Source organism: Chinchilla lanigera, unplaced genomic scaffold (genome assembly GCF_000276665.1).
Source record: "Chinchilla lanigera isolate Chin_1 unplaced genomic scaffold, ChiLan1.0 scaffold00014, whole genome shotgun sequence".
Classification (NCBI taxonomy): Eukaryota; Metazoa; Chordata; class Mammalia; order Rodentia; family Chinchillidae; genus Chinchilla; species Chinchilla lanigera.
The window spans coordinates 14,036,180-14,051,206 of record NW_004955415.1 but is presented as its reverse complement, the minus strand read 5'-3'; the positions used below and the strand labels follow the sequence as shown (position 1 = coordinate 14,051,206).

At 40.7% G+C, this 15,027-nt stretch overlaps 1 protein-coding gene across 4 annotated transcripts in view; it reads left to right on the top strand.

Moving 5' to 3' along the window:
* The window catches only part of Ubox5 (U-box domain containing 5), a 37,297-nt gene that overhangs the window by 11,998 nt on the left and 10,272 nt on the right, over nucleotides 1-15,027 (top strand). For 2 of the 4 annotated variants that reach the window (XM_013512266.1, XM_013512265.1), the window contains exons 2-3: nucleotides 10,900-11,073; nucleotides 12,484-12,578. In XM_013512266.1, coding sequence (XP_013367720.1) covers nucleotides 12,525-12,578 — 54 coding nt within the window. In that variant the 5' untranslated portion in view covers nucleotides 10,900-11,073; nucleotides 12,484-12,524. Of the gene's footprint in view, nucleotides 1-8,848; nucleotides 9,260-10,899; nucleotides 11,074-12,483; nucleotides 12,579-15,027 lie in introns of those variants that run through there. The other 2 variants (XM_005380776.2, XM_005380779.1) reach the window with 2 other exon arrangements.

Sequence of the window (15,027 nt, the reverse complement as noted above, 5' to 3'; positions counted from 1 at the left end):
AGCCTTCCAAGTGCTAGGATTATAGGCATGCACCACTATGCCCAGCTACTTTTAGTAATAATAAGCATCTTTTTTTGTTTTGTTTTTTTCTGAGACAAAATCTTGCTATGTAGTTTAGGCTGGCCTTGAACTCATGGTGATCCTTCTACCTCAGCTTCCCAAGTACTGGATTATTGGTATGTGCCACCACACCCAGGTACATTTCTACTCTTCTTGCAGAAATTCCCCTTTAATTGTCCTCTGTTTTCTTAAAATTGGAGCTCAGAGAAGAGAATTATGTAAGTGCCTGTCAGGCCTGTGGTTTCCACATCTGATGAATGTTTTTTATGGCAAGTAGCTCAGACAAGAATAAAATAAGCTACCTCTCAATTTAGGAAGTCCATTAGGCTTCAGATTTGGTTGAGTCAGCCTTGCTTGTATGAAAGCCACCAACTGGAGGAGATATTATATTTATAAATGTAGCATACTATAGGTAACATTTGTAAATCCTTGGGGGTCTGTGAGCATTTTTTAAAAATATTTCTTATCTAGCTATGTATCTATTTATTTATTTATTTATTGTTTTTTTGAGGCAGGGTCTTGCTGTATAGTCCAGGCTGGCCTTGAACTCGTGACAGTCTTCCTGCCTCTGCCTCCCGAGTGCTGGGATCACATGCATGCACTATCATGCCTGGCTGAGAATTTCTTTTTTTTTTTTTTTCCTGAGAATTTCTTTTAAAAGGGCCCCTCCCACCATTATTCAGGTCTCCTCTCAAAGATCATTTCTTCTGAGAGGACCTCCGCATCCATGGTTACCAAAATAGCACTCCATTGAGTTTGATAATGATCTGTCAAATCCTGCTATTTTGCTTAATTTATTAGCTCAAATAGTTTTTGTTGTATAGATTCTTTAGGCTTATGTTATCTGTATGTAAAAATAATTTTATGTCTTCCTTTCCAGTTTGGAGTTTTCTTACCTATTTGCTCTAGCAAGAACTTACAGTAAAATACTGAATAGAAGTAGTAAAAGTAGACATCCTTGTTTTGTTCCTGGTCTTAAAAAAAGTAATGCTTTCACTTTTTCATCTTTGAGTTTGTTGTCACTTGTGGGTTGTTTATAAACATTTTATAGTGTTGAGAAAGTTCCTTTTTTGTTCCTAGTTCCTAAATGTCCAGTAAATGATGTTTTTAGTGTAATGTGTCCCAAATAGTTCATGGGGCATTCTGATAAAAAAAAAAACAAAACATTGTTTATCTGATGTTCATGCTGGGTATGGTGGCACATACCTATAATGCTGGCATATGGGAAGCTAAGGCAGGAGGATCACCACAAGTTCAAGGCCAGCCTGAACTACATAGTTCAGGTTTAGGTTTGCATAAATTTAAATTTTATTTTTATACCAGGCATGGTGGTGCATGCCTGTAAACCCAGCACTCAGGAGGATGAGGCAGGAGAATCACCAAAAATCCAAGGCTATCCTGGGCTATACAGTGAGTTCAACGCCAGCCTAAGCTACATAGTGAGACCCCATTTAAAAATAAAATAAAATAAAAACTTTATTTTTATTAGCTAAATCTGGCAATCCTAAAAACGCACAGCATCAAAACAAGATGTTTTGGGAGGTGGGGGAAAGAAGAGACCAGAGATAAATTTGGAATTCAGGAGAGAGGTCAGAACATATAAAATAAATCCCTAGAGAAAATGGACAAGATTAGTTAGGTTTGTATGTATAGTCCCTGTTTAAAACCTCATCTGAAATCCCGTAAAATTTTGCTGATGTTATTAAGGTGCTGAGTAAATTGTAGATTTCATCTTGAGATTCTTTCATGAGAAAAACTACTCATTTGTGTTAGTTGCTTTTCTCTTTGCTGAGACAAAATACCTGACACCCAAAGTTAAAGGGGAAAATTTATTTAGTTCACAGTTTGTAGAGGTATCAGTCCATAATCAGCTGGCTACAAGGCAGGGTGGCATGTGAGACAGGCATCACAGAATAGAAACAGTTCATGGCAAGCAGAAGACAACAAAAGCAAGCAAGCAAGTGAGCTTAACAGCATCTTTCTGCATCTTTTATGTTATCCAGGCTACTTCAGGCAAATAGCACTTGTGCCTTTAGTCCCAGTGCCCTTGATCCTAGCATTGCACCATGAATCAATTCCATCGTCATTCACTCTAGATCCAGCCACCTCTGAAAAAACCCTACCTATGACTACATGAGGCTTAGAGGGAAAATCTGTATACAAGCCATAACATTCCTCCCTTGGCCTTCCAAAGACTCATGCATATCCATTTATGCAAAAGCCATTTGGTTCATCTCTTAAGAGTTGCCAAAGTCCTAACAGTTTCAGCATTGCTGAAAAGTACAAGTCTAAAGTCTCCTGTTAGATTTAAGGCAAATTCTTAGCTGCAGGCCCCTGTACAAATGAAAAGGAAGTTAAACATTTCTAACAATCAGTGGCATAAGATAGACATTTCCATTCCAAAAGTTACAAATGGGGATAGCAAAGAATGGGAACAAAGCAAGACCAAAATTTAGTAGGGTAAACATTAAATCCCACAGTTCCACTTCCAGTGTCCATGTGGCAAGTTGTGGCAATCTGTGGCAAGTGTGATCTTCAGAAGGCTTGGAAGGCTCCACCCCTACAGCACTGCCTGTGGTTGTAGCTCCCATGGCTTTTCCCTGGGGCCAGCTCTGCTCCCTCTTGCAATTTTCCTCAGATAATCCGCATTTCTGGCTTCTCCAAACTTCTGGGGTCTCCACTGCACCTTGAGTTTCACACAGTTTCATACACTGCCCTGTTGGCAGCACACTGCCTGGTTTCCCAAGCCTTCCAAAATCTGGGTGGAAGCTTTCCTAACCCTATGACTCTTGAATTCTGCATGCACCTAAAACCAGCACCACGTGGATGACTCAGGTCTGCTGCCAATTGTAGTAGTAGCCAGGCTTCCCTCTCTTGACTAGGGGGTCCAGTGCGTATGAACCAAATCCCGAGGAACAACTTCCATAGTCCAGTGCCATTCTGGAACATGGTGCCCTAGGGCTGTCTTCTCAAAACAAAGTCTTTTACTTTTTCAGTATTGAGGCTGCAAAGGGTAGAGTCCTGATCCTTCTTAAGATGCCCTCAGGCCATCTTTTCTGTTGCCACCTTCTGAAATATTTGGCTTTTTCTTGCTAGTCTTTTTGGTGACCAATTTCTCCTTTGTTCCATTTTTGCAGGCCACAACTTTATTGGAGCTTTCTTTCTTGCCAAACTCAAAATATTTTATATCATTCTGCTGGCTCTTTGCTCTTGATTCTCACATAAGTCTGGCTAGAAGCCCCCAACAGCCATGCTACTACCTCAGCATTAGACTGCCTTGAAATTGCCTCTGCCAGATTAATCAGTCCACTGTCCTTAATCTCAGACTCAGTCAAAGTCTGGACACAAGCAAAATGCAAACAAACTTTCTGCTAAGGCATAACACACATTGTCTGGAGCCCAACAGCCAATGCAGTTCTTTGCAGCAGAAATCTTCCAAACCTGGGCTTTACTGGCATCATTTCTGTCAGCATTCTGGTCTTCTGAGCTCTGACCAGAATCTCCCATCAAATACAGCCTAAAGTGTTCCAACTCTGCTTTTTCAGCCAGCATCTCCAAACTTTCCCCTTCCCCCCCAAAAGCCCTACCTATGACCATATGAGGCTTTGGGAGATATCTAAACACAAGCCGTTAACACTATCTGTGTGTCTCTCTGTCTCTTTTTTTTTTTTTTTTGAGGCAGAGTTTCACTATGTAGTTCAGGCTGGCCTCGAACTCAGGGGAATCTGCCTGCCTCAGCCTCTTGAGTGCTGGAATTACAGGCATGTGCCACTACTCCTGGCTGTGCCTCATTTTTGATCCCAGTGTTTCTCTTTCATTTATTTGTTGTTTTTTCTTTTTATTTTTTTTCAACAGGGTCTATGTAGTTTGGGTTGGTCTTAAACTTACTAGGTAGCCTAGGCTGGCCTCAGCCTCGTGGCAATCCTTTTAGCCTTTTAGCCTCTGGAGTGCTGGGATTATAGGTGTGCACCACCATACCTAGCTTTTTTTGTTTTTGAGACGGGGTTTAACTGTGTGGTTCAGGTTGACCTTCTGATCCTTCTGCCTCAGCCTCCCAAGTGTGGGAATTACAGGCATGTGCCACCATGTCCAAATTTTTTAAATATTTAATTGTTTTTGAGACCAGGTCACACTCTGTAGTTCAGGCTTGAGTATTTCTTCAGAGTAAAAACTTCATGAGAGAAAAAAAAAAAAAAAAAAACCCAACAACTTCATGAGGTAGAGGTGTTGCTCAGTGAAACAGCACTTGCCTAGCATATGTCAGGGCCCGGGACTGACCCCAGCACCACAAAAAGCTAAACAAACCCTCCCAAATCTGTGTCCACTTGTGCCTATCAGAGTGTGTTGAACATGTTAAGCTCTTAAAGGGTGACTCAGCTGCACACAGAATAAAACTAAAGGCCCTTTTTTTTTGGCCCACGCCCAAGTTCTAGCAACTGTGTGGGATAGGGTGGGACAGCTGTCTTTCATTTTAACTAGCTCTAACAAAAATGCATATAAGTCAGGGTTTTTCATAGATGGACAGGTAACTCAGTATAGAAATTATAAGAAGTATTATGTATCTTTAAAAGCTGAAGTGCCCAATTTATAAAATTGCTCTTTACATTGGTATTCCACCCACTCTTTGAGGTTAAATGCTTTTCTTTTATTTGACAGGAAATCTATTCTTTTTTTCTGTCTGTAACCTGTTTGAGCCTAGTCTTTAAAATATGTGTACGTGCCAGAATTACTTTCCATTACATTTTTGTAAGACTCAAAATCAGACTGTGTAAGCTGGCTATGGCAGCTTTTTTGTTGGCTGAAGGGAGATGGATGCTCAGGTGTTCAGAACGTGTCATGATCACCTTATTCTCTTCCAAATTACTCCCCCTGCCATTTTCCCACCCTCAGGTTCTGAACCTCAGCAGCAACCACAAAAGGTTTGTTTAGTTGCTTCAAACCACCAGGGAGCACAGACAGCAGTCTTGGACAGGGTGACCAGCAGGTCAGTTTGCCCAGCACTTACCCCATTTTAGCACAGCAAGTCCGTGTTCTGGGAAGCCTTCAGTCTGGGTAGATCAGTATAGTCAGTTGTTCCACTTCTGGGTCCCCCTTGGCCCTTCCTTTGCACTTCTCTTTGGGCCTGGATACAGGGAATAGGAGGAAGGTCTGTCTGCCTCAGGATATGTGTATTTCTGGATGCACAGCCCTCCCTGGTACTGTCCTGATACTACAGTTGAGTGGACCAAAAATAGTCCCAGTTTTTGTGTATGGCAAGGAAAGAATTGCCATGTGTACATCTTGTAGTATATAGTAAGTAGCTACATTTATTGAAGATCATGGGATGGTAGCAGGAACAAGAAGGACGAAGAGAAAAAGAGGAGAAGAGAAAAGAGACTCAGATATGAAGGGAAAAAATGGTGAAGGGTCAGACACCACTGATTCAAGGCACCTTCTATTGTCTGTCTCTGATGTCACTAATCTGCGTGACCTGCTGAGCTTAATCCTGGATAATCATTAGGGTGGTGTTTGGTTTAGGTTGAGTGGACGGAAGGGAAGTAAGTGGCTTATACAACTTCCCTATCTTTTGTGTTCTGTTTACTTATACTTTGTATTTTCCTACATACCAGTAGTCATTTGCCATTTAAGTGACTTGAACAATAAACATATTGGGCTGGGTGTGATGGTGCATGCCTGTAATCACAGCACTCAGGAGGCTGAGGCAGGAGGATCATTGTGAGTTGAAGGCCAGCCTGGGCTACAAAGTAAGTTCAAGACCAGTCTGAATGGCATAGTGAGACCCTGTGTGAAAAAAAAAAAAAAAAAAGGATAAATGTGTTGCTCAAGTTTATTTTGTACAGTGTGAGCAGTACACTTAACTGGAATCATAGGTGCTTAAATCTGGGTGAAGAAATCTGGGGTCCTAAAATTTTAGGGCTAGAGGTATAGCTTAGTGGTAGAACACTTGCCTAGCTTTTGAGAGGCTCTAGGTTTGATCCTCTGCACTGCAAAAAAATGTTCTAATTGAAAGAGTATCTGCACTTATGAACAACTAGGGTAGCACAAGGGAACGAATGATACTTGAACCATTCTGATATTGACTATGGTATCGATTCCACAAATCACAGAATAAAATTGCTTAGAACTAAATAGACACACAAATTAATGCATGTAAAACTGATGAAATCTGAGTGAGGTCAGTGGATTGCAGGATGTGGTGGCCCATGCCTATAATTCCAGCTACTAGGGAGGCTGAGGCAGGAAGATCACAAATTCAAGACCAGCCTGGGGAACTTAGTGAGACCCTATCCCAAAAATTTTAAAAAGGGCTGGAGATGTATCTCAGTGCTCCCTGCGTTCAATCCCCAGTACTACCTACAGCAGGGGGAGGGGAGAGGGTTGTTACTGTCTTTGACTCCCTCTGACTAATCAGTGAGCTGTTGTTATTGTCAGTTCCTACTTATGGTGTTGTGTTATAGCAATGCAGTAATCATCATGGGGTAAAACTAGGTAAAGAGTACACGAGATGTCTCTATTGTTTTCCTACAGTTGCATCTGAACCTACAATTATTTTAAAAGGTTTAATTGCACATTTTAAAAATAAACAACTAGAAAGCACCTTTGGAATCCTTGTGAAATGCTCAGTAATACATTATACATAATTCATTTTTCTCTTTGCTCTTTTTGAAGAATATATTTCCCTCTAAAAACTAAAGGGAGAAAAAAAATTTAAAAAAAAAAAAAAAACAACCCTAGAGGGAGAAATGTCAAGGGAAAAATGGAGACTTCTGGCTTATTTCTAAGTAATTTGTACTGTGGCATGCATTTTTGATGTCTTCAGGAACCCATTTGCCGTGATAGCCCCTCCTGGAGTAGAGAAAAGACAGTGAACATGTCAGCCAGAGAAAGGGAGACCCTTTGAAGGGTGAATTGGCTCTAAGTGGTGCAGACTTGCATTTGTCATCTAGAAGGTTAATGGCAGATTTTTCATTAGTGTCATTTATCTCCTTAGTATAACCAGTTTCTGTGACTCCCTCTGACCAGCGACTTTCACATGTTTTTAAAAATTCTTTTTGCTACAGTCCTTAATAAGAAATGCCTCTTACATCAAAACGTTAATGAATGAATGTGTATGAATATAACAAAGTTTCATAAAACAATGCATGCACTTATGTGTGGTAGCTTCCAACATTTCCTTTCTATTCTACCTAATTAAAAAAATTAGTGGTTATGGTAGTAATTGTAAAAAGTTCATTTGTTAACTTGTAGGATGAGAACGACTGCACACTTTAGTCCACCAGGGGGAGTAGTCTAAGCCCTTTGGCATGACATTTAAGACCTTCCCATCTCCTTTTCCTGCCTCTAGCTAGGTGATATTCAAGCAGGGTGCTGTGGTATACCTGTAGTTCCAGCTACTTGGGAGGGTCACCTGAGTCAGTGAGTTCAACACCAGTCTGGGCAACATGGTATAGCATAGCTCTGAGGGCAGTCTTCCCAGGCTAAGAGTTTTGCCTTTTGGTATGCTGAGGGCCCCACCCCCTGGGTGAAGCATTAAGTCTGGAGACCTTTAACCTTAAAAGATGAGGCTATTGGAACCAGAGAGATAATAAGATCTTACCAATTAAAGATCTGGACAGCAACCAGATCCCATAGGCTCCTACTATTTAGGCATCATCATGTCCCACAGAAATAGATATTAACATTTGTCAGTTTTTTTTTTTAAAAGGGTCTGCCATTCTAGTCCTGTAATGGCACAATCACTTGTCATTCTGAATATTTCAGTTTGATTTCCAGTCATGATTTGTTTTTAGTCACTTTTTTACCCTACTCACCCCCCCAGCCCTGGTTGAACCTGGAATGTTTATACTACATCCCCAGCCCTTTTTTTAATTTTGAGCCGGAACTCACTAAATCAATAAGTTGCCCTGCCTTAGCCTCCTGGAGTGCTGGGGTTTCCACCGTGTCCTGCTTAGACCTTATTTTTAAGAACAGTTTTTGGTCCATAGAAAAGCTGAGCAGTTAGTTAGTGCCTCCTGTACACAGTTTCCTGTTATTAACATTTTGCATTGGTGCAGTATATTGGTTAAAATTGTTAATATAATGGTACATTATTATTAACTATAGTCTGCAGTCTGCATTGTAAAGATTCATTCTTTGTGTTGTATAATTCCATGGGTTTTGCCAAATGCATAAATGCCATGTATCCACCATTACAGTATAATACAGATTAGTGTCACTACCTGACCACTTCATTTTTCTCTGTGAACATACCTCTTTGAACATAATGCTGACTGTTAAATTAAAATATTCATTCTATGTTAATAAAGCATTCAAATTCTTACAGTATTTGAAAGTCAAGGATACACAATGAATTGATTTTTTTCTATATATCAAGTTTTCTTATTTATCTCATTTGACGAAGATGTTTTGCTAAGTTGTCTTTTTTTTTGTCTTTTTGAGACAGGGTGTCACTGTGCAGTTCATGCTGCTCTTGAGCTCACTTTGTAGCCAAGGCTGGCCTTGAACTTGCAACCATCCTCCTGCCTCAGCCTCCTGAGTGCTGGTATTACAGGCGTGTACCACCACACCTGGCTATTTTTTTAAGTTTAAATCATCATTTTATTTCCACGGTTTTATTTGGTGGCAAACAAGGATGGTAATTCTTGTTTTGTATAGTTCTAGAAGTCCTAGTTAATGCAGTAAAATGAAAAATTAGGGGTTGGAGATTTCGCTCAGTGGCAAAGCGCCTGCCTGGCAAGTGCAAGGTTGTGAGTTCGATTCCTGGTACCAGAAGAAAAACAAAACAAGACAAAAAAAAAAAAAAAAAGAAAGATTAGAAATAAGGGTTACTGTGTCTGTCAATATTTTACTGGAGGAACAAATATAACACAAGATACAAATGTACAAGAAATTACAAGTTGCATGAGGAAGAGTGCAGAGGGTGTCTGTACACTAGAGACTGAAGGATTTGATCGAAGATCTGCAGCTCAATGCAGTGTCCCGTGCAAGTCTGTATCTTAAGGCTGATGGGTCTGCACTGGAAGGCTGAAGGGTCTGAAGTGGAATGCTGAAGAGTCTATACCAGAGGGCTGAAGAGTCCATGCTGGAAGGCTGAGGGACCCGTACTGGAAGCCGAAGAGTCTGCACTAAGAAAGCTGAGGAGTATGACAGAAGCTGAAAAGTCTGTGCTGGAAGCCAAGAGATGATGTCCAAGCTGAAGGTAAAGACTGGAGCTTTTCTGAAGGACAGAAGCAGATCTGTTCTGCCTCATTTTGCTTTATACCATCCAGGTGACAAGCTGCCCTAGGGTGGGTCTTCTACACCCTAGGGTGTAGAATTGCTAAGCTGATTTAGTTAAGCTTGTCTTAACTAAACTTCTCAAGTTGACACAATCAGTCAACCACTATAGATACTGTTTTGAGAAATTCTCATTTTTTTGAGATGATGGAATTGTGAAAACCCAAGAAAATCAACAGAATATCTGTTAAAATTAATAGGAGTTCAGGGGCTAGGGATACAGCTCAGCAGTAGAGGGCTTGCCTCAAATTCTCAAGACCCTAGGTTCAATCCCCAGTACCACACACACACACACACACACACACACACACACACACACACACACAATCAGTAAGAGTTCAATAAGACAGTTGAATATGTAGTACAGATACCAAAGTGAAAAATTTTCCTATATATAGTAATAACTGGTTCAAAATTTAGTGGGGTAAGAATCTCCTACTCAGAAATAGTAATTCTAATAAAAAACATGGGATCTCTTAAAAAGACAAAAATCTACTGGAGATGTTAATATTAGAATAGTAAAGGTTGCTGACACTACCTGAATGTCCGCCAATAGGAGTTTGTTTTGTTTGTTTGTTTTGAGACAGGATCTCGCTATGTAGTGCAGGCTAGCCTTTAACTCACTCTGTAGCCCAGGCTGACCTTGAACTCACAGCAGTCCTCCTGCCTCAGCCTCCCCAGTGCTGGGGTTACAGGCATGTGCCACTACACCCAGGAGATGGTTTATTATTGATTTATACCCCATCCTATTCCAAAATGATTTTAAGGTAACTAATATACTGTATGACATAAAAATAAGAATTTTAAGCAAAGAGAAATTTGAGGGATGGGCCACAGGTTTTATTCCAAGCTTTGTACCAGCCTAAGTAGAAGGGATATGATATAGTTGTACCATAAAATTTTGAGTTACTTGGAAAAAGCAGTTATTCTAGTGTAGAGACCAAAGAGAAGATTTTTTTTGTGAATCTCAAAAGAGAATGATCATTTTAACCTAACAAAAGAGCATCTAACCTTCTGGAGCTGTGTCTTAGACACAATGCCGGGGAATGGTTTGGCAGAGAGCATTTGTAGTGGGGTGAAGAGCGTGGTGACGATGATGGCCAGGATGCACTTGCAGATGGTCACTATCCTGCTCTGAGGGTCAGCTCAAGGAGGGATGTGTTTTAGAGACCCAGAATATGGTTCTCAGCTGATGTACCCTCCCACCCTGGTGTCCTGAGTCTTTGTAGATTGGCCACTGAACTGTTTTTGTTTTTGTGTTTTGAGACAGGGTCTCAAGTTTGTAGCTCAGACATCACCATGATCTTGACCTCACCATGTAGCCTGGCCTGGCCTCGGACTCATGGTGATCCTCCTGCTTCAGCCTCCTGAGTGCTGGGATTATAGGCATCCACAATCAGCCCCAGCTTGGCCACTGAATTTTTTTGTTTAATTATTTATTTGTAGTGCTGAGAAGCTGAGAATTAAACTCAGCTCCTCAAGCCTGCTAAGCAATTACTCTCCAGTTTACCTACACCCACACCCCTGAGTTTTTATTAATGTTTACATTTGTTTTTGCTACAGCTGAGGATCCAAAGTACCGAGAACCCTGACAGGTGGTGGTGTGGGATATGACCTGCAGTGGCCATCAGGGATGCCAGACAGGAGGCAAGGGGTGCCACTTAGGCTGGCCCTGAAGAAAATCTACCATGGATGACCAACACAGCTTCTGTGATTATTCCCTGAAGTCACAATTTGGTAAGTGCAGTGAAGAGCAGGTAGTCTGTGCTAGGTATAGGCCTAGAGGCATTAGTAGTTGACTAATAGAGTTGCCTACCTCTGAGGAAGTGGAGAAACCTCATGAGCTGAGATGACTAGCCTGCCTGCTTAGCTGTACGCAGGTGGGAAGAGGAAGTAGCAGTGGGCAGGACCTATTAAGAATTTTCTGACGGGGCTGAGGATTTAGCTCAGCGGCACAGCGCCTGCCTGGCAAGCGCAAGGTCTTGAGTTCAATTCCCAGTACCAGAAAAAATTAAAAAAAAAATTAAAAAAAAAAAAAATTCTGAGAAAACAGTTGGAGGCCTGATCTAGTACATGTTGGAAAGGGCAGTCAAGGTTGCCATATTTCTACATCATAGAGCACAGCCATGTTAATTTTAAGTCTGGAAGAATCATTTTTCTAAGTGAACAATGTCAAACTTTGATCTAAGTAATAGAACAAAGTTGTAAGGTATTTGTAGAATATCTAATTTTAAGCTGCATAACTTTCTGGTAAATCCTTCAAAGCAGATGGTGTCCATGCAGGCAGGAAGCAGATTGTTTATGGGAAGCTTGGAGTCTGAGTCCCGTACTAACATCTCTTGGAGCCTCAATTTTTTCACCTGCTAGATAAGGAAACAAGTGCCCACATGGGTTGTTGTAAGGATTAATGAAATGAGAGGTACACATTACACATTTAATTTAAGGCCTGAGGCATAGCACTCAGTATACATCAGCTATCATTTATGATCATATGTTATTTCAGGTATTTGTTAATTTATCAAGAAGGAATCTGGTATAACCTGAATAAGTGGATAGAAATGTTGTGTTCATGAATTTCATAAAGGTACCAATATAGCTCCCTAAATTGCTCTGTAGATTCAGTAAAATTCAATAAACCCCCCAAAAGACTTCTCAATAGCAGTGCTTTTCACTCTTCTAATTATGTTTGTTTTAATAAGAAAATGTAATTGCATCGACCAGTGTTAAATGGCAAAGATGCCATGCACCACTGCCACTATTTTGTGTGACTCTTTTATTTTAAACCCTCTGTTCTGTTTCTGAGCACAGCTGTTTGTGGCTGTCCCTTTCCTGTGGGGAGCCCCTTGCAGAGCTGGCAGGCACACCTCCATGTGGTCTTTGGCACAGCTGTCAGCCGGAGAACTGGCAGGGTTTACCAGACTTTGGAGCCTGTGCTAGAAATCTCCTTCACAGTTTCTCAGTGACTAGTTTTTTCTCAGCGTCCTGTTTAAGATACATAGAGGGGATAGACTGTAAGGATGTGTGTGTTTTCACACTTTGTTGTTACTGTGTTTGATTCTTTTCTCTTAGGAATCAGCTCCTGAAAGTTTAGAATTGAATTTTCACCTATCTAGTACCAAGTTGTTGTTGTTTTGTTTTTTTTTTAAGATTTTTTCTGATGCTTGGAAGCTATCCTATGAGCCACAAAGATGGTAATAAATCTTTGCCTCCCACAATTCAGACCAAGAATTCACTGCAACAAGGTAAACAAAACAGATATATACACATAGATATGCAATATATATTTTTCATGTTTTTCCCCAGACTTTCTTCAGTTTTGTTATACTTTTACCCTTAGATTCCATCAGGTAGTTTTTATAGGTGAGCCTAGGGCAGGCTCCCTCCGGAATCAGAGCATCATTATGAGGTGAGCGGTGACTCATTTTGCACAGCGTCTTCATTGTGGTCTTCCCTCTTGGATGATCAATTTCATTTCTCCCCAAAGTGGTAGCAAAAGGTAGAAATACTCCCCACTCCCAGGTTTTTTAGTGTGTGTGGTTGGGGGGTACTGAGAATTAAACCCAGGGTATTCTATCACTGATCTGTGTCCCCAACCCTTTTTTTTTTGAGCCAGGGTGTTGCTAAGTTGTCCATGTTGACCTTGAACTTTCTGTTTTTTACTTTTTTTTTTTTTCCTTACCAGGAATCAAACTCATGACCTTGCACTTGCCAGGCAGGCGCTGTGCCACTGAGCTAAATCCCCAGCCCCTCTTTTTTGTTTTTTATTTGAGATAGGGTCCAGGCTGGCCTTGAACTCACTATGTAGCTTAGGCTGGCCTCAAACTCTTGACAAGCCTCCTGCCTTAGCCTCCTGAGTTCTGGGCTTGAATTTTTGATCCTACTCGCTTAGCCTCCTGAGTTGCTGGGATTATGCATACATGATCATGGCCAGCTTTTGTTAATTTCTAATACTGGAAGTAATGGCTTGTATTTGTTATTTGAATTCCTTGCTGTTTATTATTTGAATTGAATCTCTACCCTAAAAAAAGGGTATTTATCCATAGTATGGGTTAGGGTATATAGAAATATCAAGAGGGGAAGGAAGCCCTGCCCTAATTTACTTAAAATTTCTACCCTACTTGGTAGGGTCCAAGTACAAAATTGAGAACATTTCTTGGTTTCATTTTTTTATTAGTATATGTTTGTAATATATATTAATTACATTCATCTTGAAAATTAGTATGTATACATTGTCACATCTTATTCATTTCTTTTTCCTTTTTTTTGTTTTTTTGTTTTATCTTTTTGAGACAGGGTCTCACTATGCAGTTCAGGCTGACCTGGAGGTTCACTTTGTAGCCCAGGCTACAACAACAAGTATTGGAAATATTAAAAAAGGAAGAAGTTAAAAATAACACCTTATAGCCCATTCACTATCCTAAATTTTCCATATTTTTTTTTTTGCGGGGGCTGCTTTTTGAGTCAGGCTCTTACTATGTCATCCAGGGTGGCCTTGAGCTCACTATGTAGCCAAGGCTAGCCTCGAACTCTATTAGTGATCCTCCTGCCTCAGCCTCTTGAGTGCTGGGATAACAGGTGTGCACCACCATGCCCAGCTTCCCCCATACTGTTTTGTTTTTTTTTTTTTTAATAAAAGCAACCCTAGGTCTGGGGATATAGCTCAGTGGCGTCGTGAGTTCAATCCCCGGTACCACAAAAAAAAGAAAAAAAGCAACCCTACATTTATTGGCCTCCAGTAAAAACATAAGGGTAGTCAAAACAATATGAACAGATGTTTACAAATACTCCCAGGGCAAAACCACTTAATCAGCTGACTTTTCACATATTATCATAATTGCCATTGCTTCACTTCACTGCTGTCTTTATTCATTGGTCATTTCTAGCTGGAGACACTTCGTAGCAGAGTGATATTATCTCCTTTCAGCATGATCCCAAAGTTATTTTCTTGGCTTTGTTTTAGAGTGAATTTCTTCTGCATCATCTGATACAAGGTTCTGTACTCATTCATCAAAACCAATAATACAGCCTTCTCTCTGCACATTCACTTGCCCATAGAGCCACATCTGAATCCGGCACTGTTCTGCAAGTATCTGAAGATGAGCTGGATGGGCTGCACATTGCCCTCTGCACTTTTCTGCACCATTTCCCTCTGCACTGGCCCCTGTACGCCGTGGCGGAATCAGACTTCCATACTCTTTTGTGGCCCTTGTTCCTGAATACACTTTTTTTTTTAACCAAGTGTCATCATTCATAGATTTATAAGAAACCTTTTTATTCTGCCTTCCTAAGGAGACTATCATAATTGGTAGGGTCCAAGTACAAAATTGAGAACATTTCTTGGTTTCATTTTTTTATTAGTATATGTTTGCAATATATATTAATTATGTTCATCTTGAAAATTAGTATGTATATGTTATCACATCTTATTCATTTCTTTTTCCCTTCTTTTTTTGTTTTTTTGTTTTGTCTTCCGGTACCGGGAACTGAACTCACGACCTTGCGCTTGCCAGGCAGGCGCTTTGCCACTGAGCTAAATCCCCAGCCCCTTGTTTTGTCTTTTTGAGACAGGGTCTCACTATGCAGTTCAGGCTGACCTTGAGTTCACTTTGTAGCCCAGGCTGGCCTTGAACTTGCAATGATCTTCCTGCCTCAGTGTCTGAGTGCTGGGATTACAGACATGCCCCACCAAGC